The sequence below is a fragment of the Rhinopithecus roxellana genome, chromosome 6 (assembly GCF_007565055.1).
Source record: "Rhinopithecus roxellana isolate Shanxi Qingling chromosome 6, ASM756505v1, whole genome shotgun sequence".
Taxonomy (NCBI): domain Eukaryota; kingdom Metazoa; phylum Chordata; class Mammalia; order Primates; family Cercopithecidae; genus Rhinopithecus; species Rhinopithecus roxellana.
This window is the reverse complement of record NC_044554.1, coordinates 100,604,124-100,627,811: the sequence shown is the minus strand read 5'-3', so window position 1 is coordinate 100,627,811 and position 23,688 is coordinate 100,604,124. Positions and strand designations below refer to the sequence as shown.

General features: G+C 45.0%; 1 protein-coding gene across 1 annotated transcript in view; it reads left to right on the top strand.

Annotated features, from left to right (window-relative positions):
* GNA12 (G protein subunit alpha 12) overlaps nt 1-23,688 on the top strand; it is a 113,806-nt gene that overhangs the window by 26,061 nt on the left and 64,057 nt on the right. The window contains exon 2 of the mRNA XM_010366671.2: nt 22,205-22,420. Coding sequence (XP_010364973.2) covers nt 22,205-22,420 — 216 coding nt within the window. The remainder of the gene's footprint in view (nt 1-22,204; nt 22,421-23,688) is intronic.

Sequence of the window (23,688 nt, the reverse complement as noted above, 5' to 3'; positions counted from 1 at the left end):
TGTGGGCAGAGCAGAGTGAGTGAGGGCGAGAGAGCAGGTGGACATGGGGTGGCGGAGGTGGGGGAGGATGTATAGTCTTGTAGGCTGTGTAAGGTTTCTCATTTAAAGTGGAGTATGGGCCTTGTGTGGTGGCTCATGCCTGTAATCCCAGCACTTTGGGAGGCTGAAGCGGGCAGATCACCTCAAGTCAGGAGTTCGAGACCACCTGGCCAATGTGGTGAAACCCCGTCTCTACTAAAAATACAAAAAATTAGCTGGGCATGTTGGCACGTGCCTGTAATTTCAGCTACCAGGAGGCTGAGGCAGGAGAATCACTTGAGCCAGGGAGGTGGAGGTTTCAGTGAACTGAGGTCACGCCATTGCTCTGTAGCCTGGGCAAGAGAGCGAGAATCCATCTCAAACATAAATAAATAAATGAAGTGGAGTATGATGAGAAACCATTGAAAGGTTTAAGTAGAGAGGTGAACTGACCCAACTGTGTTTTTAAAAGGGCCACTGTGTGCTAAGTGGGGAGTGTAGACTGCCTCCAGGGGTAGGAGGTGGAAGTGGGTGAGAATGAGAGCAGGGGCATCAGCAAAGAGCGGCAGAGACCCAGACTGACTCGGTGGGAGCAGAGGAGGCAGCAGGAAGTCACTGGAGTATATTGTACATTCTTGATCATTTCTCTAGCCTGAATTTTCTCATCTGTGAAATGGAGATGGTAATCATGGCTATCTCCTGGCCGCTCTAAGAATTGAATGAGTTAATGTGTGCTAAACTTGTGCCTGGATAGAGTAGGTGTTCAGTGACTGTTAGCTTCAATATCATTCTTACTGTCACTGCTGCTACTGTCCTTCCCACCGAGGAAATCCTGGCATGAGCTGAGTATTTATTTGATGCGTGTTCTGTACATGTTTTGAGTCCATAATCAATATATATTTTACTTGTTTTTAAGAATTTATAGAAGTGGCATTATTTTGAGTATATCATTTAAAAAATGGATTTGCTAGGCTGGGAGCGGTGGCTCACACCTGTAATCCCAGCACTTTGGGAGCCTGAGATGGGTGGATCACCTGAGATCAGGAGTTTGAGAGCAGCCTGGCCAGCATGGTGAAACCCGTCTCTACTAAAAAATACAAAAATTAGCTGGGCATAGTGGCAGGCACCTGTAATCCCAGCTACCCGGGAGGCTGAAGCAGGAGAATCGCTTGAACTAGGGAGGTGGAGGTTGCAGTGAGCCGAGACCGTACCACTGCACTCCCCCCTGGGTGACAAGATCACGAGTGTCTCTCAAAAAAAAAAAAAAAAAAATGGAGCTGTCCATGTGGGTGCATGAAGATCTCGTTTCATTCTTTTCACCATCACATCACTTACCGTAATTGCTGATCTGTTCCCTACGAATGCATATTCAGGTGGTTTACCATTTTCCCTGCGACCAGCAGTGCTGCACTGTGTGTCCATATCCACACCTCTGTGCGCGGCGGCCAGGGTCCCTCCGGGATGTGTACTTAGACGCAGAGTTGCTGGGTCAGTTCCACGCAGGCCCAGCTTTGCCAGGGGCTGTCAACTGTTGCTTCCCATGGAAAGTCTCAGCAAGGCTATTAAATGAACTCAAAAGCTATCTGCCTTATTTTCAGATGAATGAAAAATTCACTGTTTGTGTAGATGAAGAAGAGCAGAGGAGTGATGGGAAATGTCTCTGGGATCGGACGTCATCAGGTGTGCTGAGACACAGACGGGACTGTTGTGATGAAGGAGCTTGTGCTCACAGATTTGTAGAAACAGGAGGCACAGCACACGGGGAGCACCAGGCTTGGAGGAGCACCAGGCTCGGTCAGGAGGCAGAGAGGGGGACCTGAGGGCAAGAGCCTGGGGTTTCTGAAAAGAAATGGGCAAGGCGGCATCCATGGTGTAGGATTGGCTGGTTTGAATAATTTCCCCAGGCTCTGTGCTGTAAGGGTGGTCCCTGGTTGTCTAGTGCTCAGCCCTGGGGTGGTTGGCAGAAGCATATGGCTGCCTGCAGCGTGGAGCCTGGCCCCCAATGCAGCCCTGCGCTCCAGCCTGCGTTGAGTCATCTCTCCCACACGCGCCAGCCTCCCTCATGTTTTCTTCAGTTTTTGAAAAATGCGAAGCTCAGGCCCTTCGCGCATGAGATTCCTTCCACCAGGAAAGCTGCTCCTGCCCCTGCTGCCCAGCCAGCCCCTCCTTAAGGTCAGTGTAAAGGCCTCCTCCTGAGCCGCCTTCCCCAACAGCCCTCACTTAAGCAGCCCCCGTGACTGTTTGGCCGCTGACTGGCTTCCTCCTTGAGAGCACAGTCACAGTGCCGACTGCAGGCGCCTCGCCAGTGTTCCTGTCCACTTGCTTTTTGTATTGCTGCTTCCCCAGTGAGCGTGGAAGCCTCATGCGGGCATGGCCATGTCTGGCTGGTTCTCTGTTGTGTGCTTGGAGCCTGCCACAGTGACGGGCGCTTGGTGGCTTTGACAGGGGACTGGATTGGGTGGAAGGGGCGAGATTAGACCTGGATACAGTGATGTCCTTGTCAGCCACGCTGAGTGCAAAGCGCCTACTGTATTGTAGGCACTAGAAATGAAATGGAGAATGTGTCCCAGGCCGTGCCTAGCAAGGATGCTTGGTAGTCGTTTGAGTGCTGTGGAAGGGAGCGGTGCACACCCGGTGCTATCGGGAGCACAGGAAGGGTGCTTGGGAGAAGTGCAGGGCAGGTCAGGGAACCCTTTCTAGGATGTGTGTGGGACAAGCTGATAAACTTCTGTGGAAGGCTGTTACATACAAGGAGTTCATATCTGGAGGGTGACTGGCCCAGCCTTTTAGAGCTCCTTTCAGCTCTGAGATTCTGTCCCACGAAAAAACAAATCAAGCAGGAAAAAGAAAAAAGGAATTTTTTGGTGGGGGTTGCGGCTTTAAATAGTATGGTCCAGTAAGGCCGCACTGAGAAGGCCTTCCGAGTAAAGACTTGATGGATGCAAAAGAAATTTCCTCAAAGTCTTGATTTGTGTCTGATTTTATTTGTGAGCTTGGAGAAGCTTGAGAAGGGCTTTATTCCGATGTCGTTAATTGTCTTTAATTCAGGTTATAGGAATCGTTAAATGTTGACTTGCAGGGTTCAGGAAGCATACCAGATGAAAACGGAAAGCGCTGCTGTTTTGAGCACGTACTCATTGCACACCCTGGGTCCAGGGTGAGTCTTACTCAGTTCAGCTGCTCGGCCTCCGATCTCCCTGATCTCAGTCAGGATTCTCCAAAGAAGCACAGCCAACAGGATCCATAGAGGTATAAAAGGAGATTTACAATGGGGAATTTCACTCATGCGATTCTGGAGGCTGAGAAGTCCCATGATCCGTGAGGCAAGCCAGAGACCAGGGAAGCCCGAGGTGGGACTCAAACTCAGCTCAGGTCCGGAGGCCTGAGAATCAGGGCAGCTGACGGTGGACATCCAGTCCCCGGGCAAGAGAGGACGAGATGTCCCAGCCCAGCGGTGAGGCAGGAAATGAGGGGTGAATTCCTCCTCCCTCTGCCGTCTGTTCTATTCAGGGCCTTGAGGGATTGGAAGGTGCCCAGCCACTTGGGGAGAGCAGTCCCTCTTCCTGAACCCACTGTCCTAATCCTAACGCCATCTTGAGCAGCCTCACAGATATGCCCAGGAGCAGTGTTGCATCAGGCACCCTGTGGCCCAGTTAAGTGGAATTAACATCACAATCTCTGTAGTCCACACCTTCTGGACAAGGGGTCTTTGCAGATGGGCAGACTTAGGCGTGGGCCCACGTTCCCAGGTCTCCCAACGAACGCGCTGTTTCCTGCTCCTCCAGCTGCACTCTGGCCGCTCACATGGGGCGGTTGCCTCCATTTCCATCTTCATTTCCTTCACAGATTGGTCTGCTCACCATCCAGCATGTTTGTTTCTTTCCCACCTGAGAGGTCTGACTGTCACTTTGTCCCCATCTTCTCCCTCTGGAGGTATAGCAGACACTGTGGTGGCTTCCTGCAAGGAGCACTGTGCTGGCGTCACTCAGTGATGTCCCCTATCCAAGCTCCACTGACTGGGAGCTTCTGTTCCCTCTGGGGAAGGATAGGTAGGAGGAGACTCTCCCCCGGATGCCCTTAATGCCCAGTGAAATTGGTACTATGGTTATAGATTCATCTATTTTTAAAAATAATTTAAATGAAAACAGGACTCTGGAGAAAGCCAGTTTCCTCAAAGCTCATAAATATTTATAGTTTGAAACTTTGTTTCATCTTAGAACTTGAAAATATAAACTGTAACCTCTTGTTATAGAAGGAGAAGCAAGTACCCTTTAAAGGTTGCTGGATACTTTGGGAGATCAGGCAGGAGGATCGCTTGAGGCCAGGAGTTCAAGACCAGCCTGGGCAGCATAGCAAGATCCTGTGTTGACAAATAAAATTATCTGGGTATGGTGGTGAATGCCGGTAGCTCCCAGCTGCTCAGGAGTCTGAGCCTGGGAGTTTGAGGCTGCAGTGAGCCGTGATGACACCACAGCCCTCCAGTCTGGGCGACAGAGCGAGACTGTGTCTCTAAACATAAATTTTTTTTTAAAAGTTTGAAAAGTAAAGGTCACTGGATTCTTTTGATTTTATGTATGTGTTTATCCCTAAACCCAACCAAAAAAGGGCCAAATAACTGTGCTTTGTTTACCAACTTATTAGAGGTAGGGTTTCCTAGGCATCTAGACGGATGCTGAATGTGATAAATGTCTATGCCTTCATGTGGCCCTGGTGAAGCACCATTGTAGAAAGTGGATGTGACAGGAGCACAAAGCCCCTGATATTTTATTTTTATTTTATCTTATTTTGTTTTTGCTTATTTATTTTTGAGATGGAGTTTCACTCTTGTTGCCTAGGCTGGAATGCAGTGGCACTATCTTGGCTCACTGCAACCTCTGCCTCCTGGGTTTAAGTGATTCTCCCACCTCAGCCTCCTGAGTAGCTGGGATTATAGGCGCGCGCTACCACATCCAGCTAATTTTGTATTTTTAGTAGAGACGGGGTTTCATCATGTTGGTCAGGCTGGTCTCGAACTCCTGACCTCAGGTGGTCCGCCTGCCTCAGCCTCCCAAGGTGCCGGGATTACAGGCTTGAGCCACCGCACCCAGCCTACAAAGCCCCTGATTTTAGCAAAGCACCAAGACCTAGGGAGTCTGCCTGTGTCTTAGCAGCTTTAGAAGAAAAAGCAAGCCAAGAAAAACATTGAGTTATTTACCATAATTCCGAAGAAAAGCAAATGTGAGTCCTTAAGGGAGGAATTCTGACTTTCTTGAAACAGATTAGTTTTTTTCATGGAATTAGTAACACAGGGACTTACCGGTTTTAAGGTTTTTGGAGAGGAGTCGCCTGAAACGGGGGTTCTCTTGAGAGTTTTTTTGGGTTTTTGGAGAGGAGTCACCTGAAACGTGGGTTCTCTTGAGTACTTACAGCCCCTCCCCACTGCCCCTGGGAAAGTTGTGGCGCTGTCTCTCTAGGGAGACAAGTAACTGCTGCTCTGTGCGTGAAAAAAACAGATTTCCTTTCGTTTTATAAGGTAGACGGGACATGGGCCTTTTCTCTTGGTTCTTAAGGGAGGGACTTTTTGAGAAGTAGACACTGGTGTCCCGCGTGGCCTGCCGGACTGTCTTTTCAGCTGTCAGCAGAACCCCTCTGAAGGGAGCACCAGTTTCAGCAGTGTCCGTGCCACAGGGAAGACGTGGCGACATCAGAGGCCAGCACAGCTGCGGGTCAAACTGGGCAGCGGCCCTCGGGCAGCATTGGCGGCTAGGGTTTAACCGGAGTCTGTCAGCGGAAGCACTTCTGGTTCTGCAATCCTTCTTTACTTCTTTACAACCTTATCAAATCTGTGCTGTGTGCTTTCAGGTAAATGGATTTCACTTTGAGGTATCTTCTCAAATGATTTTTTAAGAAGTCTATATAGTTGACAAAAATTTGATAAAAGTGACTTCACTGGTCATGACATAAAGTTATCTGAGTAAGAAGCAGCAGCACACTTATTCTCCTATACCTCGGGAACCTGTGAGCACTCTGGTTGTCCTGGGCTTTCTCTGCCAAGGCTGAGAAACTAGAGTTCTGACAGCTTTGTTGCTCCTTTGTCTTCCATGTGAGCCACGGTGACATCAGCCAGGTCACCCCGCTTGCAGCATAGTCGCTGTGCTCTGGGCAGCGGTGGAGCTGGGAGCTCTGGTTGTGCACAGAGGGCCAGGTGAAGATGTCGTGCGGAGAAGTCAGCCCCACCCAGGTTAGGCTGAGCCGTCCTCCCCGAACCTGCAGTTGTTCCCCTGGAGCCCACCTGTGCCCAGCCCGGGGGCTCTGGGCCAGGGTTTCTCGTAGTCTGTATTGTCTTTCCAATTCTGAGCTCCTTTTTGCTGTTGGGTGATGAAATCCCCTCACTCGACTCAGGAAGCATCTGTTCCTTCTGATTCTTGGGACTTGCCATCTCCAAAGGCTGGGCCACAGGCCTGGGTGTCCCTGTTGAATGAGAGTACTCCAGGGCCTCCTTCCACATCTTTTCTCTTTATCTTTTTTCTTTTTCTTTTTTTTTTTTAATAAAGACAGAGTTTCACGCTTGTCACCCAGGTTGGAATGCAATGGCATAATCATGGCTCACAGCAACCTCCGCCTCCTGGGTTCAAGTGATTCTCTTGCCTCAGCCTCCCAAGTAGCTGGGATTACAGGCAACCCGCCACCATGACCATATCCACCTAATTTTTGTGTTTTTAGCAGAGGTAGTTCACCATGTTGGCCAGGCTGGTCTCGACCTCAGGTGATATGCCTGCCTCAGCCTCCCAAAGTGCTGGGATTACAGACGTGAGCCACTGTGCCCGGCCTTTTCTCATTATCTTCCCAGTGACCATGGGGTCCGTCATTTGGAATCCAACTTAAAAAAATATTATTAACAAAACCCCAGGAGTAAGTTCTTTCTAAAGGCTGTAGCATGGTTTTTGTTCGCAGTGTTATTAATACTGTTGTTATTTTACTCATTTGCCGTGCTGTGGTCTGAATGTGTCCATCCCAAAATTCCTACGCTGAAATCCTAACCCCCAAGGTGCTGGTGTTGGGGGGCGGGGCCTTTGGGGAGTGATGAGGTCACAGGGGCAGGGCCCTCATGAATGTGGTTAGTGTCCTTATGAAAGGCACCTTAGTGAGCTTGTATACCCCTTCCACCATCTGAGGACACAGGGAGAAATCATCTAGGCGCCAGAAAGTGGGCCCTCACCTGACACCAGATCTGCCAGGGTCTCCATCTTAGACCCCCAGCCTCCAGAACTGTGAGAAAGAAATCTCTGCTGTTCAAGCCACCCGCCTGTGAGGTTTTGTTACAGCAGCCCAGGCTAACACATGCAGCAAACCCTGAAACATTCAACTGCCTACTTCATAAGCGATCCTCTCCCCTCCTGGGGTTGACACCTTTCTGACATCAAACCATTTCCCTCAAAGGTGATTGTAATGATAGTAACTGTTGACTGGGAGAAGGTATGATGCTAGAAGACTGTTCTGAATTCAGAATGCTTTTAAAGGAGTACCTGTATTGTATTAATCATAGAAATTTTTACTATGAATTTATTACTAAGTAATATTTATGTAGAATTTATTACAAAGTAATATTTATTACTAACAATACTTACATAATTTCACTATGAATTTATTACTAAGTAATATGTACATTTACATAAATATTTACATATTTACAGATGCGTGAAAATTGCTTCTTCTATTAAACTCTGTCAGTCACTTGCAGTTTTAATTTACCCACCACAGTAAATTAAGCTGCTGTCTTTTTGGTTGATCTTTTCCTGTCAATAGGCTTTTTCATGTTTATTTTACTGCTCCTTGGGGAGCAGGGCTACCCCAAAAGGTGGTGTACCCAGAGTAGCCGGCTTTTTAATTTTGTCTTTGACATACGAAAAGGAGGTAGTTTTAAGTGGAATTTTCAGACCCATTGCACAACTAACTTTTTTTTTTCAAATAAAGTATGGGCCAATATTTATGTCTTAACATCAATAATGAGTTATCATAGGGTGGAATTTCCAATGAAAAATACGTTGAAACGCTAATGATGTTTGGTTTGTGTATTTTTGATCAACTTTGGTACAAGGCAGGTCTAATTAATATCTAATATAAAACGCCTGCTACTTCAGTGTTCCTCACTGCAGGTATGAGGTAGGACTGCTGCCCTTACTTTGCGGATGAGGAGCCTAGGGTCCCTTCGTTCATCCTGCCAACAGGTAGAGCCTCTGCTCTGTGCCAGCCCTGGGGACACGGGTGTGAACAGAGCAGAGCCCTGTCCTCGTAGGGTGTGTGCTCGGCGGGGAGAGAATCGTACAGGAAATGCTGAGTGGACTCTGAAGGCAGATAGCCAGCCGGAAGTGGTCAAGGAAGTAAAGCAAACTTGGAGTGTGGGAAGGATGGGCCTGGGGTGCAGTTTTGGATAAGATGGCCAAGGGCAGGCCACCCTGAGAAGCTCCCCTGCCCCAGTCCTCACTGAGCATTGATGAAATGAGCCATGCAGCTATCCAGGGTAAAGGGTTTCAGTTGTCAGGAACCAGAAAGTGCAAAGGCCCGAGGCAGAAGTGAGGATGTGCCTCTGTGAGGACCTGGGTTTTTGCTGTGAATGAGATGGGAGCCTTGTAGGGTTTTGAACAAAGCTGGTGATAAGAGCTAACCTAGGCTTAGCAGGCTGACTGGCCACTGGTTTTGACAGTAAACTGAAGGGGACAAGTATGGACACAAAGCAACCAATTAGAAGACTTGCCATAATCCAAATGAGAGATGGTGGTGGCTGGACCCAAGTGAGAGCCATGAGAGCAGCAGGAAGTAGGGAAATTCTAGCTGTCTCTGGAAGGTAGGACCACGGCATTGGCTGACAGGCTGGGCCAGAGCTCGGGATGGTGCATCTCCCCTAGCTGCAGGCCACTGCTGTTCTGTGACCTGTGGGGAGTGAGATCCTCCTGTGCAGCCCAGGTCCCTCTCCATCCCATCCAAATTCAGGCCCACCAGATGGTCCACAGTAACCCACAGCACCTGGGCACTCTCCTCCTACAGCCAGTGGCCAGCCCACAGGGACAGACAGGCTCCAAGGCCGCAGTCAGCTCAGCCCCCACCCTTGCTGATCTGCAGAGGGTACAGAAGCAACTTTTCCAGGCAGCATGGTAGCAGGGCCCGTGTAGGCGAGCTCTGGCTTAATCCGAGTGTAGGCCATAAGCCCTGAAGGCACTGCTCTAGGTGGGTGCCAGGTAGCACTGCTCGTGATGGTCACTGTTTACAGGAGGGAGTTGGGTATGTGTGAGAGGGAAACATGTTCACAGATTCCCGAAATAGATAATGAAAATTGCAGAGACCAACTCTGTAATTGCAAATGAAGCATAAATTAAGGTTTTCCTTTTAGCTGTCTAAACGGTTACCCATCCAGTCCATAGAAGAGAAGATGGATGCCTGCAGAGCAGGACTTCTTTAAGCAGCAGCCTGAGTCCTAAGTGGAGGAAGTGCGCAAAATGATGATAGAGCTTTTGGTGCTTTCACCTAATAATTCATCGTCTCTCCTCCACGGGGCACAGAGCTGTTTCTGCACGAACGAGTGTTTCATGAGCTCAGTGGCTGCTCTTCCGGTTGTGTGTGCCTAAGACTGGCCCCTTAATTTGAAATGCTGCAGCGTCTTGTTTAGTGAGGCTGCCTGATGCTGATATTTAATTTATTGCCATGTCCAAGTGCATTTTTGGTGCTGTTTATGTTGCCATTGAGTTTATTTTCTGCGGTAGTAATTTACTACTTAAATTAACTTCTTCCAGCTTTTTTCCAGTTGGTCTTATCGCAAGTTTGAACTTTCCTCCAGATAGTTTTAGAGGCAAGGGATGAAAACAGTGAGCAAGCTGTTGTGTTATTCTGGCTAGTTTTTTGTTTTTTTTTCTCTTATACCTTATTTTATTGCTCATTAATTCAAAGAGATGTCCGTTTACGGAGACAGTAATTAATAGTAAATCTCATCAAATTCAAGGCTCTCTTGATTTTGAAACTTCTAGAACTCAGGCTAAATGTTTTAAATTGTTCTTTATACCTTCATGAAAAATTTTATTGAAAGTGTTGACTGAGCCTAGTTTTCTTACTGGAAACAAGAGACTAGAAATTCAAACCTGCTTGTGAAATTTAAGCATTTTTATTACTAATTGGTACTTTATTTTATCTATTGCATTATAATGGGACTTCGAGGAAAATAAATATATAAAAATCAGTATAAAAGCTTATTTGAAGTATAGAAGCTAAATGTCTATTCCATTTTTTCTAATTTTGGGTTGTCAATATACATACACTAAATTTTCCTCATTTTCAGTTGCTCGTTATCCTGATTTCTTTTTGAGCTGTGGTTTGAGGATATGACTGCTTAGGTATTATTGGAGGACAATTTTTGTGAAGCAAATAAATCAACTGAAAAACAACTTGGGGGAAAATAAAGGAAAATTTCCAAGTTATTAAACACACATGTGTAAATTGGCACAACCTTTCTGGAAAACAGTTTAGTAACATTTATCAAAAGTCTCAAAAATATGTGTATACTTTTTTGACCCAGCAGTTTTGTAATTCACCATCTAGGAATTTGTCACAAGAAAATAGCCATATATGTGAAGATAGGGATGGGTCAAGGAGTTCCTTGCATTGTTGTTTATTCTTTCCATACACTGGAAAGCATTCCGATGTCCAGCCATGGAGGTTTCCTTAATCTTAGCACGTCCCACCTGTTGGACTACTCTGCAGCCATTACAGATCTTGAAATCTTGAATGACATAGGAAAGTGTTTATGATACTTCGCTAGAAAATTTTTACAGTGTTATAAAATGTTCTGTAAAGAGTAAGACAGATAACATTCCTAGGTGTTAATAAGTTATTTCTAGGTAGTGATATTTTTAAGGATTTAATTTTCTTCTTTATGTATTTCTGTATTTCCTCTATTTTTTGCACTAAAAATACACTTTTATAAACAGAAAGAGACAAATTCTTTTTTCTTTGAGACAGAGTCTTGCTGTATCCCCCAGGCTGGAGTGCTGCAGTGGTGCAATCTCAGCTCACTGCAACCTCTGCCTCCCGAGTAGCTGGGATTACAGGCACCTGCCACTGTGCCCATACCCACCCACCTAATTTTTGTGTTTTTAGTAGAAATAGGGTTTCACCATGTTGGCCAGGCTGGTCTCAAACTCCTGACCTCAGGTGATCTGCCCGCCTTGGCTTCCCAAAGTGCTGGGATTACAGGCGTGAGCCACCACACCTGACCAAGACAAATTCTTTTAGAAATGTTATCCTACAGCAGTGGTGTCTGATAGCAGATATAATGTGAGCCACAAATGTAAGGCACATGTGTACTTCAAATGTTCTAGTAGCCACGTTAAGGAGAAAGAATAAAAGAAAAATGATTTTAATAATATATTTTATTGAATCCAGTATATCCAAAATATTACAATTACACATGTAATCAGTATAAACAATTAAAAGAAGTTTACATGTTCTTTTTGTACTAAGTCTTTGCAATCCGGTATGTATTTATAATACCTCTCAGTTCAGCTGGGCCTCATGTCCACTGCTCAGTGGCCCTCGTGGCTGGGACAGAGCCACCGTTAGATGGTCTCTTGCTGGGCTGCTGAGATAGTGTAGATGAGTGAGTGTTTTCAGTGTCTGGAGAGATCAGACTCAAGTAGTGTCTGAATTCACAAAATGTCTCCTAACATAGCCAGGCTTAACAGCATATCCCATACTTCCAGATTTTAATTACGATTTTTAAAAAATGTTCTAGAGAACATCAGAAGTATTGGGTCCTCAGAGGTCAGTTCAGCTCTGGCTCTAGTCTCCATGCCTGCTGTAAGCTGCGTTAGAGCAGGCAGCAGCCCAGACATCTGCCTCCTGCCCGTTTCTCTGCTCCCTTATCTCTCCAGACACTCCCATAGCAGTATAGAACAGAGCTGAAAAATCTAGCTTGAGCCCACGCGGTCAAGGCTGCAGTGAGCTTTGATTGTACCACTGCACTCCAGCCTGGAGGACACAGTGTGACCCTGTCTATACAAAAAAAAAAAAAGAAAATCTCTAGCTTAAACTCAGTTGGTCAGGCTTGATAGCTGTGTGATTTTGAGCTTCCATTTTCTCATTTGTAAAATGGGCATAATACTATCCCTTGCGGAGTTAGTTGTAAAGACTAAATGAGCTAATGGACAGTGAGTACTTAACACAGTGTCGTTCACATGGCAGGCACTAGTCCCATGCACAGTGCAGATTGTTATGACCTCCGTGAAGTAGCCTTTTGGTTGATAAACGGGCATGAATTTTATGCATGTCTGCATCTGCTCATTTATTTGGCACCTTGGTCAGTATTTAAAGGCTTTGTGGAAAGGCTCTGGGCCTTTATTTACCACAATGCACTGAGGCCCCAACTTGATCACGTTGGATCAGGAGGAGGGTTCTAAAGAACACTGCATGAGGGTGCCACCACCACCACACACTGCACACATCATGTTTGATAATCAAAAGCAGTCTTTCTAAAATGAACATTAGCTTTGTATCCTCTTCAATGTCTTTTTTTTTTTCTTTTTTTTTTTAATAGAGACAGGGTCTCCCTAAGTTGTCCAGGCTGTTCTCCAATTCCTGGGCTCAAGGGATCCTCCTGCCTCGGCCTCCCAAAGTGCTAGGATTATAGGTGTGAGCCATCACGCCCAGCCCTCTTCAAGGTCCTTAGTGGTAGAAAACGTTGAGTGGTAGCTCTGTGATTCCGAGACCTCACCATGCAATTCAAGACGACCCCCATGAATGGGCCGAGAATATGTTTAATCAAAACCAACCTAGTGACACTGCCCCCCAAAGGACAAAGATTTCACCATTTTCTCACACCTCCTCACACAGTTTCTTTGCACTCATCAGTTTTTCACAAAACCCAACTTGTTACTGTTTGGACTTTTGCCACTCAGCCCAGTCCTGTTGGCTTTGAAGTGGTGGGACCAAGGAAAGCCAGCCTTGTAGCCTTCTCATCTACAAGAGTCGGGTCCAGTGGCACTCAAACACCGTAGTCCAGAGGAATGCAGTGTCTGTACGTGCATATGTGTTTATGCATACACACACACCCCCGTCTATATGTAGCTGTCTCTCCGTATATATGAACATCGATTTTACCTAAAACAAATTATGTGCAACACTTACCTTTATTATTTGCAGTCTATTTCGTTACCAGTATTTTCTTTTCCTTTTTAAAATACCTAGTAAATTATTCCACAGTGCAGATCCTGACTTGAATTTCGAAAACACTGAATTGGCACACGAAGCTGTTACCTGTTGATAGTGTGTGCAGGCTTTTTCCCCTTAGAATGATATTTGGTGTGTGCGCGCTCAAGTTTTGCTGGTATTTTCTGTACTTCACGGGATGATTTTGTTTCCCCTTGTACTGGTGTTTGTCATGTAGTGAAATTTTTAGTGAAGGGAGATTCCGAGGCTTATCCTGACCTCTGGAAGAACAGGAGAGGAAGAAGTTGGTCTGCCTGTGGCCGTGGCTGGCGGCGGGGACCCGGGAGATGATTCCAGAAGTTTCCAGCCTGCTGGCTTTTGAGTTTTGAAACGAAGCCTGGATTTTCACTTTCCAGTTCAGGAGATCTGGGGAAATCTGGATTGGTTTGGAGTTGGGTTTTTTTTTTTTTTTTTTTTTTGGACTTTCAGGAAAACCTTTTCAAGGCAGCTGAAAACAGCTAATGATAGTTTGCTTCTCCTGTGCCCTTCCTAACCCCAGAGTTTTCTCTGCAGTTCCATCTTCTCTTGAAAAGCTTAGCTTGGATTTCCCACTGTCCAACTGAACTAAATTTGTTGAAAACCTACCTAAGTGTCACCCCCTTCCAAACCATCCCCTCCTGTGGACCTGACTTGGGAGAACTGGTGGGTATTGTGCCTACACAGCAGGGCCCTCACTGCCTCCCTGCTCTGCAAGTTTGCTGAATTCCTGGTTTTGGATCTCTCCATCTTTTGTTGAGAGCACTTGGGGGCTCTTGATCACTCTCCTGCTTTAGCTGCTCCTTCCCTGCCGCCCATCCCACCCACCACGGAACCTGCAGGCAGCCTCGGACCTTGCCATTCTCCTTTTCCAAAGCCTTCGACTGTCCCGTTTCTTACACAGATTTCTTAGCTCTCCACAGCCTGTGAGCGCGGCCTCACCAGCGGTGGCGGTTCGGGGCGTCCTCCGACGGTCCTGTCCTTCCGGTTATGGGGCTGGCCTCTGTACTCTGCATCTGAGGCTGTGGCTTATCTGCTCGGGCTCTGTTGTGCTGCTGTGCTTGTTTTGAAAGTTCTCCCAGAGCAGGAGCCAAGTTTACCGCCTTTTGGGTTTTTCTCCATTCATTACCCACCACTTTTCTTTGCGTGAGGTGAGCCCTCGGTATAGTCACTGGCAGAGCCAAGAGGGGGCTTTCTTAGAGAAATGATACACCTGATCCGGTACAACAGTGCATTTGTTCCAGAAGGCAAACCTGCGGAGTTGTGGTGGGGCCAGGGCTGCGCTGTGAAATGGCAGAGGCTCTGATGGCTGATTTGACGCCTTAACTGCCTCCCTTCATCAGTTTCTCGCTGAGCTTTACATTAAAAGGTATCCTGCACTTCAGTTTTCGAGAGGAACTAAGAGGCGCTGCCTTTGCTCGCTGGATTCATCAATGTAAAGAAATGCATCCTGTTTACACTTCTGGCAGCGTTTCTTTTATTTGGATGGTGGCCAAAAGCAAACAACTCAGCCGAGTGGGTTTTTAAAAAGCAGAGCTTTCCAAGTCCACATGCTGTTGCCCGAGTGAACATCCAAAATCTTCAATTTGTCTTAATGGAACTGTTTCATCTTGTAAAAAAAAGGCTCATATTATCTTACAGCATTTTATGTCTATCGTAGCTTTGGTATTTATTGTGGGAAGATTTTACTAAGGAATGACTAATCTTAAAAGATTTGGTTTGATTAGGGGCTAAACTAACATAATCTATTTTGAAATGAGATAACAGGATTTGCAATTTTTGGTCTTTATCCAGCGGAATTGAACCCCACCCCACCCCCTAAAAAAATTGCCATCCCCAGCAGAGAGGGAATCTATTCTTTGACTAGAAGTTTAAATTGCTGGATTTCTAAGTTGTCTTAAAAATACGCTCTCCGAACAGTGTAAAGTGTGACATTGTATTGAGATGAAGTCATCAACTGTTGGAGACTTTAACTGTTTATATTTGGGTAATCAAATAAAATATAGGATTATTCCAACAATTAATACTTCAGTAGCACCATTACTGAAAACAGGATTTTTCTCTTAGCCATTAAAGAGACTTGAGTGAGTTGTCTTCCTTGCTTTTTTTAAGTGTATGTGAGTTTTAGGATTTTCTTGGCTTTTGTGTTTTAGAAAATTGGTATTTTATGGGGAAAGGATAGGAGTAAGAGGTTTATTATTATAATATGCCTCCTATACTAGTATTTTACTTTTAAGACTTTAGTAACTCTATATGATGATGGTGAAATGTGTAACTATCCATTCTGCAAAAGTACGGTAAATATATTATTGCTACAGGCTTTAAACTCCAGAGAGAGCTTACATCTCTCTCTAAAAAGGAAAAAAAAAGGGACTCAGAATTTAGCCAGATATCCCCAGGTAGAAAGCTTTCCTGAAACTCAGATTTGGATTTTCAGAACAAAGTTGTCAGAGAGCAGTTTTTGACTAGAATAAACGTAAAAGGGCAAAAGAGAGACATCTTTTTTTTATGCCTTTTTTCCTTCAAAGGAAGGGGAAAAGGTATAGAAAATGGACTGTAGTTAACTGTTGTAATTCAAAGCTCATCAGTCGTTTAGCCACCTTTCTTGGGTTTTGAAAAAGAGAAAGGAGTCTTTTCTGGTGGTTGGGTGCAGTTCATTTGGACCGGCTCCAGCCTGCTTGGGCGGATTGTGCGGTGGGAATAGACGGCTGTTGTATGGCCCAGTTTTGCCTGTGTGTGTTTTTAAGCCAAGCCTATGTTCACCCCGATAGTTGGGGAAGGCCTGGTTTATGCACTGCTGCATTTTTCATAAGTGACCTTTGGTCTTCTAAGTCCGGCCTTGCCCCCTGACTTCGTCTTTGACATATAAAAATGCAACTTCCTAGGGGTTATCGATTGAACTTCTGAGTGAGCTTGTACTCCTTGTGAAGTTAAACTTTTCATGTGTAAAAATAGCACCTGAATAGATACCTGGTGGGTCAGACCCAATTTCTGTATTGAAGGTGGATGAGCAGGGCCTTGCCGGATAGCGGGAGGGTTGGTAACTCGATTGGGAGGGCAGTGGAGGCTGAAACCCCATCCAAGCCGCCGTTGCCAGGCTCGGCTGCATCTGCCTGGACGATGGAGAGCGTTTTTATGATTTGTACAAAGGCACTGAGACCCTTTGCCCGAGACCACGCCAGAGAAATCTGTGTGCTACCTTCTCTGTGCCAAGATAGTTTTTGTTGTGCATAGTGGGGGAAAGAGGAATTGCCTTTGTTTCCTTGTGTACTTGAGCCTTTTTGGTTTTGTCCTTTTGGGAAGGCAGGAGTTTGGTGTGGTGTAGTCAAAGGAAGTGGGGAGATGAGGACCCAGAGGAGGAATCACAGTGGGGGAGCTGGGAGGAAGGGAGGTGGAGAGTTTATTCAAGTCACATTTGGATTCCAGTCCACCGCCGCCACTCGTTCAGATGAACCCACACTTCTGAAAGCTCAGTTTGAGAGCCTTCTCCAGTTAGGATTTGAGCAAGCCTCACCTTGTCCTACTACCTCTTTTCCTTTGGCCTCTGCTAACGTTCCCTCCCCACATCACATAGTTGGAACTTACGTTGCTGTGGTTGCTAGTTAACTTTTTAAAAACTTTTTATTTTGAAATAAGTATAGGTTCACAGGAGGTTGCAAAGATAGTACAGAGAGGCATGCAGTTTTTCCCAGTAGTTATGACACACGTGATTTCAGTATGCTGTTGAAGTCAGGAAATGGGCTTTGGGACAGTGTGTGTGTGGTTCTGTACCCTTTCCTCACCTGTGTAGGTTTCTGTAACCACCACCACAGTCCAGACCACAAAGATCCCCTCGTGCTTCTCCTTTCTAGTCACTTCTCCCCCCATCTTTCCCTTTACTAACCCCTGGCAACCATGAATCTCTTGTCCATCTCTGTAATTTTGTCACTTCAAGAATGTTATGTAAACAGAACCGCATAGCGCGTCATCTTTTGAGATTGACTTTTCGTTTAACATAATGTCCTAGAGCTCTATCCAAGTTATTGCATTCCCATAGTGAATTCCTGTTGATCGCTGGGTAATTAGTCCATGGTATGGCTTACCACAGCTTGTTTCCAGTGTGGATGGTATGATGAACAAAGCTGCTGTGAACATTACAGGGTTTTGTGTGGACTCGGCTTTCCTATTTCTGAGATAAATACCCAAGTACAGCTGCTAGGCTATATGGGAGTTGCATTTTTAGTAGTTATAAATCCACCCAACTGTTTTCTAGTTCGTACCATTTGATATTCCCCCTAGCAGTGTAGGAGAGGTCCGGTGTCTCTGCATCCTCACCTCCACTTGGTGGTGTCGCTGGTTTTTTTGGTTTGTTTTTTAGCTGTTCTAACAGGTGTATAGCAGTATCTTACTGAGGTCTCCATCTGCTTTTTCCTGACGTCTGGTGATGTTGAACATCTTCTCACTTGTGTATTTGCTGTCTGCATATGTGCTCCAGTGAAATATCTCATCATGTCTTTTGCTCATTTTCTTTAAAAAAAAATTTTTTTTCCTCTTCGTTTCATTCTGTGACCTGCTGAATTTTGCCCCATTTTCTAACTGGATTGTTTGCTTTTTAAACTGTTGAGTATGTGTGTATGTATCTCAGCGTCTTGCTCTGTCACCCAGGCTGGAGTGCAGTGGCACTATCATAGCTCACTGTAACTTCACACTCTTGGGCTCAAGCGATCTTCATGCCTCAGCCTCCTGAGTAGCTGGAACTATCGGAGTGCGCCACCATGCCTGCCTAATTTGTTTGGTATTCTTTTAGAGACAAGGTCTCACTATATTGCCCAGGCTGGTCTCGAACTTCTGGCCCCAAGTGATCCTCTCCCCTCAGCCTCACAAAGTGTTGGGATTACAGGCGTGAGCCACCGTGCCCGGCCTAACTGTTGAGTTTTGAATGTCCTTGTATATTCTAAATGAGTCCTTTGTCAGGTATGTTTGATGTGTGGTTGGCAAACATTTTCCCCCAGTTCACAGCTTCTTTTCAGCCTCTTAAGAGGGTCTTTGGCAAAGCAAAATATTTTAGTTTTCATAAAGTTCAATTTATTGATAATTTTTCTCGTATGAATCATGTATTTGGAGTCACATGTAAGAACTTTGACCACACCCTACATCCTGAAGATACTCTCCTATGTGATACATTGTTTTACATTTTTATTTCATTTTGTATAAGCTGTGAGGTTTAGGTCAAGGTTCTTTCCCCTCCCTCCGATTTTGTTTGCCTATGGAAGTCCAATTCCTCCAATAGCATTTGTTCAAAAGACCAGGCTTCCTCTTGTTAATTGCTTTTGCACCTTTATAAAAATCAGCTAGCGGTATCAGGGACTATCCCTGGGTTCTCTGTTATGTTCCATTGATCTGTGTGTCTGTCACCTCAGCAATACCACACAGTCTTGATTATCATGGCCATATAGTAAGTCTTAAAATCAGAGAGACTGTTCCCACTTTTCTTTTTCGAAGTTGCTGTAGCTAATTTAGTGCTTTTTCATACAAATTTTCAAATAATCGTATTTATATCTACAAAATATCCTGCTGGGATTTTATGGAAATTGCGCTAAACCTGTTTATCAATTTAAGGATATTGATACTGGGTTGAATCTTTCAATTCGTGACTGTGGTATATCTCTCTATTAGATTTAAAAAATTTCTTTCATCAACATTTTGCGGTTTTCAGCACGTAAGTCCTACACATATTTTGTTAGATTTATACCTATTTCATTATTTCAGTGATTGGTAGTAGTGCATTTTTCATTTCACTTCCCACGTGTTCATTGCTAGTATATAGAAAGACAATTGAATTTTGTGTGTTGTTATATCCTGCCCACTGTTCCGGCTTCATTTGTTTAGGAGTTTTTTTGGTAAATTAATTTGGGATTTTCTATATAGATCTTTTTTTTGATCTGCAAATAGGTTTAATTGTGTGTTTTCTTTTTTTTTTTTTTTTTTTTTCTGTCTAATCTGTTCTCTCTTTTTTTTCCCCACTGCTTTTCCTGAGCTGTATGATCTTTTATTTCATTTTCCTACCTTACTGCACGGGCTAGAACTTCCAGTACCGTGTGGAATAGCAGTAGCAGAAGTAGGCATCTTTGTCTTTTCCTAGTGTTGGAGGGAAAGCATTCAATCTTTCACCATTATGAGGCTGAAGAATTTCTCTATTCCTAGTTTGCTGAGGTTTTTTAAAATCATGATGGATGGGTTTTTTTTTTTATCCATATATTTGTCTTTCTAGCCAGATTCTGAGTTTCTGGGGGTCAGATACTGTTTCTTAAAGTTTGTTTCCCCCACAAACGAATACATTGAACAAATGTTTGTGGATCGGTAGAACTAGGCATGGTCTCCAGCGGCAGATAGACTAGGTTTGGGGAACATCTCTAAGCAGACCGTCCTGGTAAGCTGGGTCTGGAGGAGAGGTGTAACTACTCTTTGGTCATCATTACATCTGACTCAGTGGTTCAAGGCAGAAGCGGAAGTTACAGGCACCAAATTGATGCTGCAGGAGAGAGACGAAGGAGGCAGAATGGATTCATCTACTCTGCCCTGGATGTCAGAAATGAAGCTTTTCAGGATAAGTACCAACTAAAAATCATTGACTTGTACACTTTAAATTGATGAGTTCTATGGTACATGGATGATAGCACAGTAAAACTGTTACTTAAAAAGGGGGGAAAAAAAAGGCCGGCTGCAGTGACTCACACCTGTCATTCCTAGCGCTTTGGAAGGCTAAGGCCAGAGGATCACTTGAGCCCAGGAGTTTGAGACCAGCCTGGGCAATATAGTGAGACCCTGACTCTACAAAAATTTTAAAATTAGCCGGGCATAATGAGGCATGCCTGTGGTCCCAGCTCTTCGAGAGGCTGCGGGTGAGGATCGCTTGAGCCCAGGAGGTCAAGATTGCAGTGAGCCATGTTCTTGCCACTGCACTCCAGCCTGGGTGACAGAGAAAGACCCTGTCTCCAAAAAAAAGAAGAACATAGGTTAAGTGCCTAGTGAATAGCTGACCCTGGTATTCTCTGTCCTGGAGGATGGGATGCTGCTCTCAGCTGGCCTGAGTCCCCCAGATTGCTCTGAGATGAGAAAGCTTTTCCAGATGGACAGATGTGCACTTGATTGCCTTCTCAGGACCCTTGACCACTCTGTACATCCTACAGTGTGGACCATACCAGAGAGTATGCAGCGTGCCCCTCAGAAGAACACAGGAAGTTCTCATAGACACTGCCTTGCGGATTTCGAAGCATTAGTCTAAGAATGGTGAAATAGACCTCCTGACTGCTCAGGGGGTGCTGTTTTTGCTGAGACAGAATATTTTCCAAAGGCTGACTGCATTCCCTAATACTATTTTAGTTTAGGTTATTTCTTCATCCCCTTGACCCTGTTGAGGTAAGAAGGGGCAGAAAAATATTAACTTTATTTTTAACAATGAGGAAATAAGCAGAAGAGTGAAAAGTAGTTTCTCATCACAAACAATGGTGACGTTAAATCTAGAACATGATCCCCTGGCTCCCGTTTTGGTGGGCGGGCTACTTGGCTTGTCATATTTTAGTCTCTTCCTGTCTCGTGACTGCTGGATTTGTATGTTTTCCCACCCATTTTAAGCTGGAAGAAGCAGTTGTGTCTTCTGGAATAGAGGAGCTGCCAGATTTCAGTGACGATGACAGTAGTAGCGCTGGTAGTACTCGTAGCAGTACAGTCATCCCCCGTTTCCGCAGCCAGCCACCAGCCGAAAATAGGCGTTGACAGTAGTACCACATTTGAGAGAGAGAAGGAGAGACCACATTTACTTAACTTTCATGACAGTATATTGTTATAATTGTTGTATTTTATTATTACCTATTATTAATCTCTTACTGTGCCTAATTCATAAATTAAACTTTAAAAACAATACAGGTAGGGCTTGGTACTGTTCAGTATTTCAGACATCCACTGAGGGTCTTGGAACCTATGCTGTGGATAAGGAATGGGGGCTACTATAGTTGTTAAAACGTTTTTTTGGCGGGGAGGCTGAGGCAGGCGAATCAGCTGAGGTCAGGAGTTTGAGACCAGCCTGGACAACATGGTGGACCCCCGTCTCTACTAAAAATACAAAAATTAGCCATGCATGGTGGTGGGTGCCTGTAATCTCACCTAAAAATAAAAAATTAGTCAGGCGTGATGGCAGATACCTGTAATCCCAGCTATCTGGGAGGCTGACTCGGGAGAATTGCTTGAACCCAGGAGGTGGAGGTTGTAGTGAGCCGAGATCACTCCATTGCACTCCAGCCTGGGCGAAAAGAGTGAAACTCCATCTAAAAAAAAAAAAAAAAAGTTGACTTTTTACTGATACACTTCATTTTCCAGTGACATTTTCTGAATTTGTTGCTACCTCCTCCCTGCTCAGTTGTTTCTTTTCCAGTAGCTTTGCAGATGAGTGATGGCAAAATGCAGACTTCCTTCTGTGGTGCTTATGTACATCTGTTTTCTATTTTTTTTTTTTTTTTGAAACAGGGTCTTGCTATGTTGCCCAGGCTAGAATATAGTGCCATAATCATAGATAACTGCAGCCTTGACCTCCTGGGCTCAAGCAATCCTCCCCACTCAGCTGAGACGACAGGTGTGCCACCACCAAGCCCAGCTGTTTTTAATTTAATTTTATTTTTTTGTAGAAGCAGGGTCTTGCTCTGTTGCCCAGGCTGGTCTCAGACTCCTGTGTTCAAGCAGTCCTCCCTCTTTGGCCTCCCAAAGGGTAGGCTCATAGTGTGAGCCACCATCCTCGGCCATGTGCGTCTGTCTCGGTGAGGTTATATTCCTAGGAGTTAAGACATTTCACGCCACAACAAACAAACCAAGAGACAGACTCTGACTGCACATTTGAGAGCTTGTGAGTTTTCTGCGTTATGACAATCGATACCCATTTTGAGGTTTTCTAGTGTGGTTTAGTCTTCGGAACGCAATCAAATCCTCTCTTACTTCTTTTATTTTCTAGGGCTCAAGGGTTCTTGTTGATGCACGAGATAAGCTTGGCATTCCTTGGCAGTATTCTGAAAATGAGAAGCATGGGATGTTCCTGATGGCCTTCGAGAACAAGGCGGGGCTGCCTGTGGAGCCTGCCACCTTCCAGCTGTACGTCCCGGCCCTGAGCGCACTCTGGAGGGATTCTGGCATCAGGGAGGCTTTCAGCCGGAGGAGCGAGTTTCAGCTGGTGAGTGAGTAAGCCTTCTTTCTGGGCACCTGGTAGTGTGTTTTTTACACAACTATTTTGGACCGTTAGTTGAATTTCCTTAAAAACTGTGTAACAGTCCAAGCAAGCTCTAAATCACCGTAAGTTGTAATGATCAACAACCAAAACATAGGACGGAGGCAGATGCTACATAAAAGATTCAAGAGGGAGGGAGCAAGAGCCACTCAGGCAAGATCAATAGCTTTCTTCTGGGAATACGGAGGGTTCTTAGAATCATCCCAATTGGCACAACCCAAGGAATTTAGTTTTTTTTAGAGATCTTGTTCATAGTAGGAAATATCCCCTCACCACAGCTTCCCAGCTTTGGACATGTGGATGTGGGCAAATTACGAACATTTTCAAATCAGCACCTCGGAAGCAAATCCGACCCCACCCAGTTGTTCCCTTCAGATTTGTTCCTTTCGTTTTAAGGTCTAAAAACTTGACAAAGCCCAGTTATTTAGACTCATTTAGGGTCTGAATCTATAACCAGAAAATTTGGGGAGTTTTGCCTGTTTGCCTTTTGTTTTTTTCCTACCTTTCAACATTAACCGTATATAAAATAAAACGTACAATTTTTCTGATAACCAGCACAAATGTGCACAGCTGATATTAATACACACCCAGCGTATCCAGAAATGCCTCTGACTCTCACAGCCCTTTGCCCCGTGAGCACCCAGAGTCAAGTTGAAGTCATGAATCCTTTGCCCTTCTTATGATTTTGCCTTAATAACCATTTATTATTTGTAAACACAACAGTCTTGAGTTTTACTGATTCTTAAACTTCGTATAAGTCATTTCTTACTGTGTAGTATATATGCTTCTGTGACTTACCTTTTTCACTCCGCATGTTGGAATTTCTTCACGCAAGGCACATAGCTACAGTTCTTTCCTTTTTACTGCTGTCCGATGCTCCATTGTGAAAAGATACTAGGATCCATTCCTTCTTTCACTGAGGTACTTTTGAATTGTTTTTCATATTTTGCTCTTGGAAATGTCGTGTTTTTTTTGGTTTTTTTGTTTTGTTTTGTTTTTTGAGACGGAGTCTTGCTCTATCACCCAGGCTGGAGTGCAGTGGCGCCATCTCAGCTCACTGCAAGCTCCACCTCCAGATTCAAGTGATTCTCCCACCTCAGCCTCCCGAGTAGTGGGGACTGTAGGCACCTGCCACCACACTGGCTTTTTTTTTTTTTTTTTTTTTTGAGGCCGAGTCTGGCTCTGTGGCCCAGGCTGGAGTACAGTGGCACGAT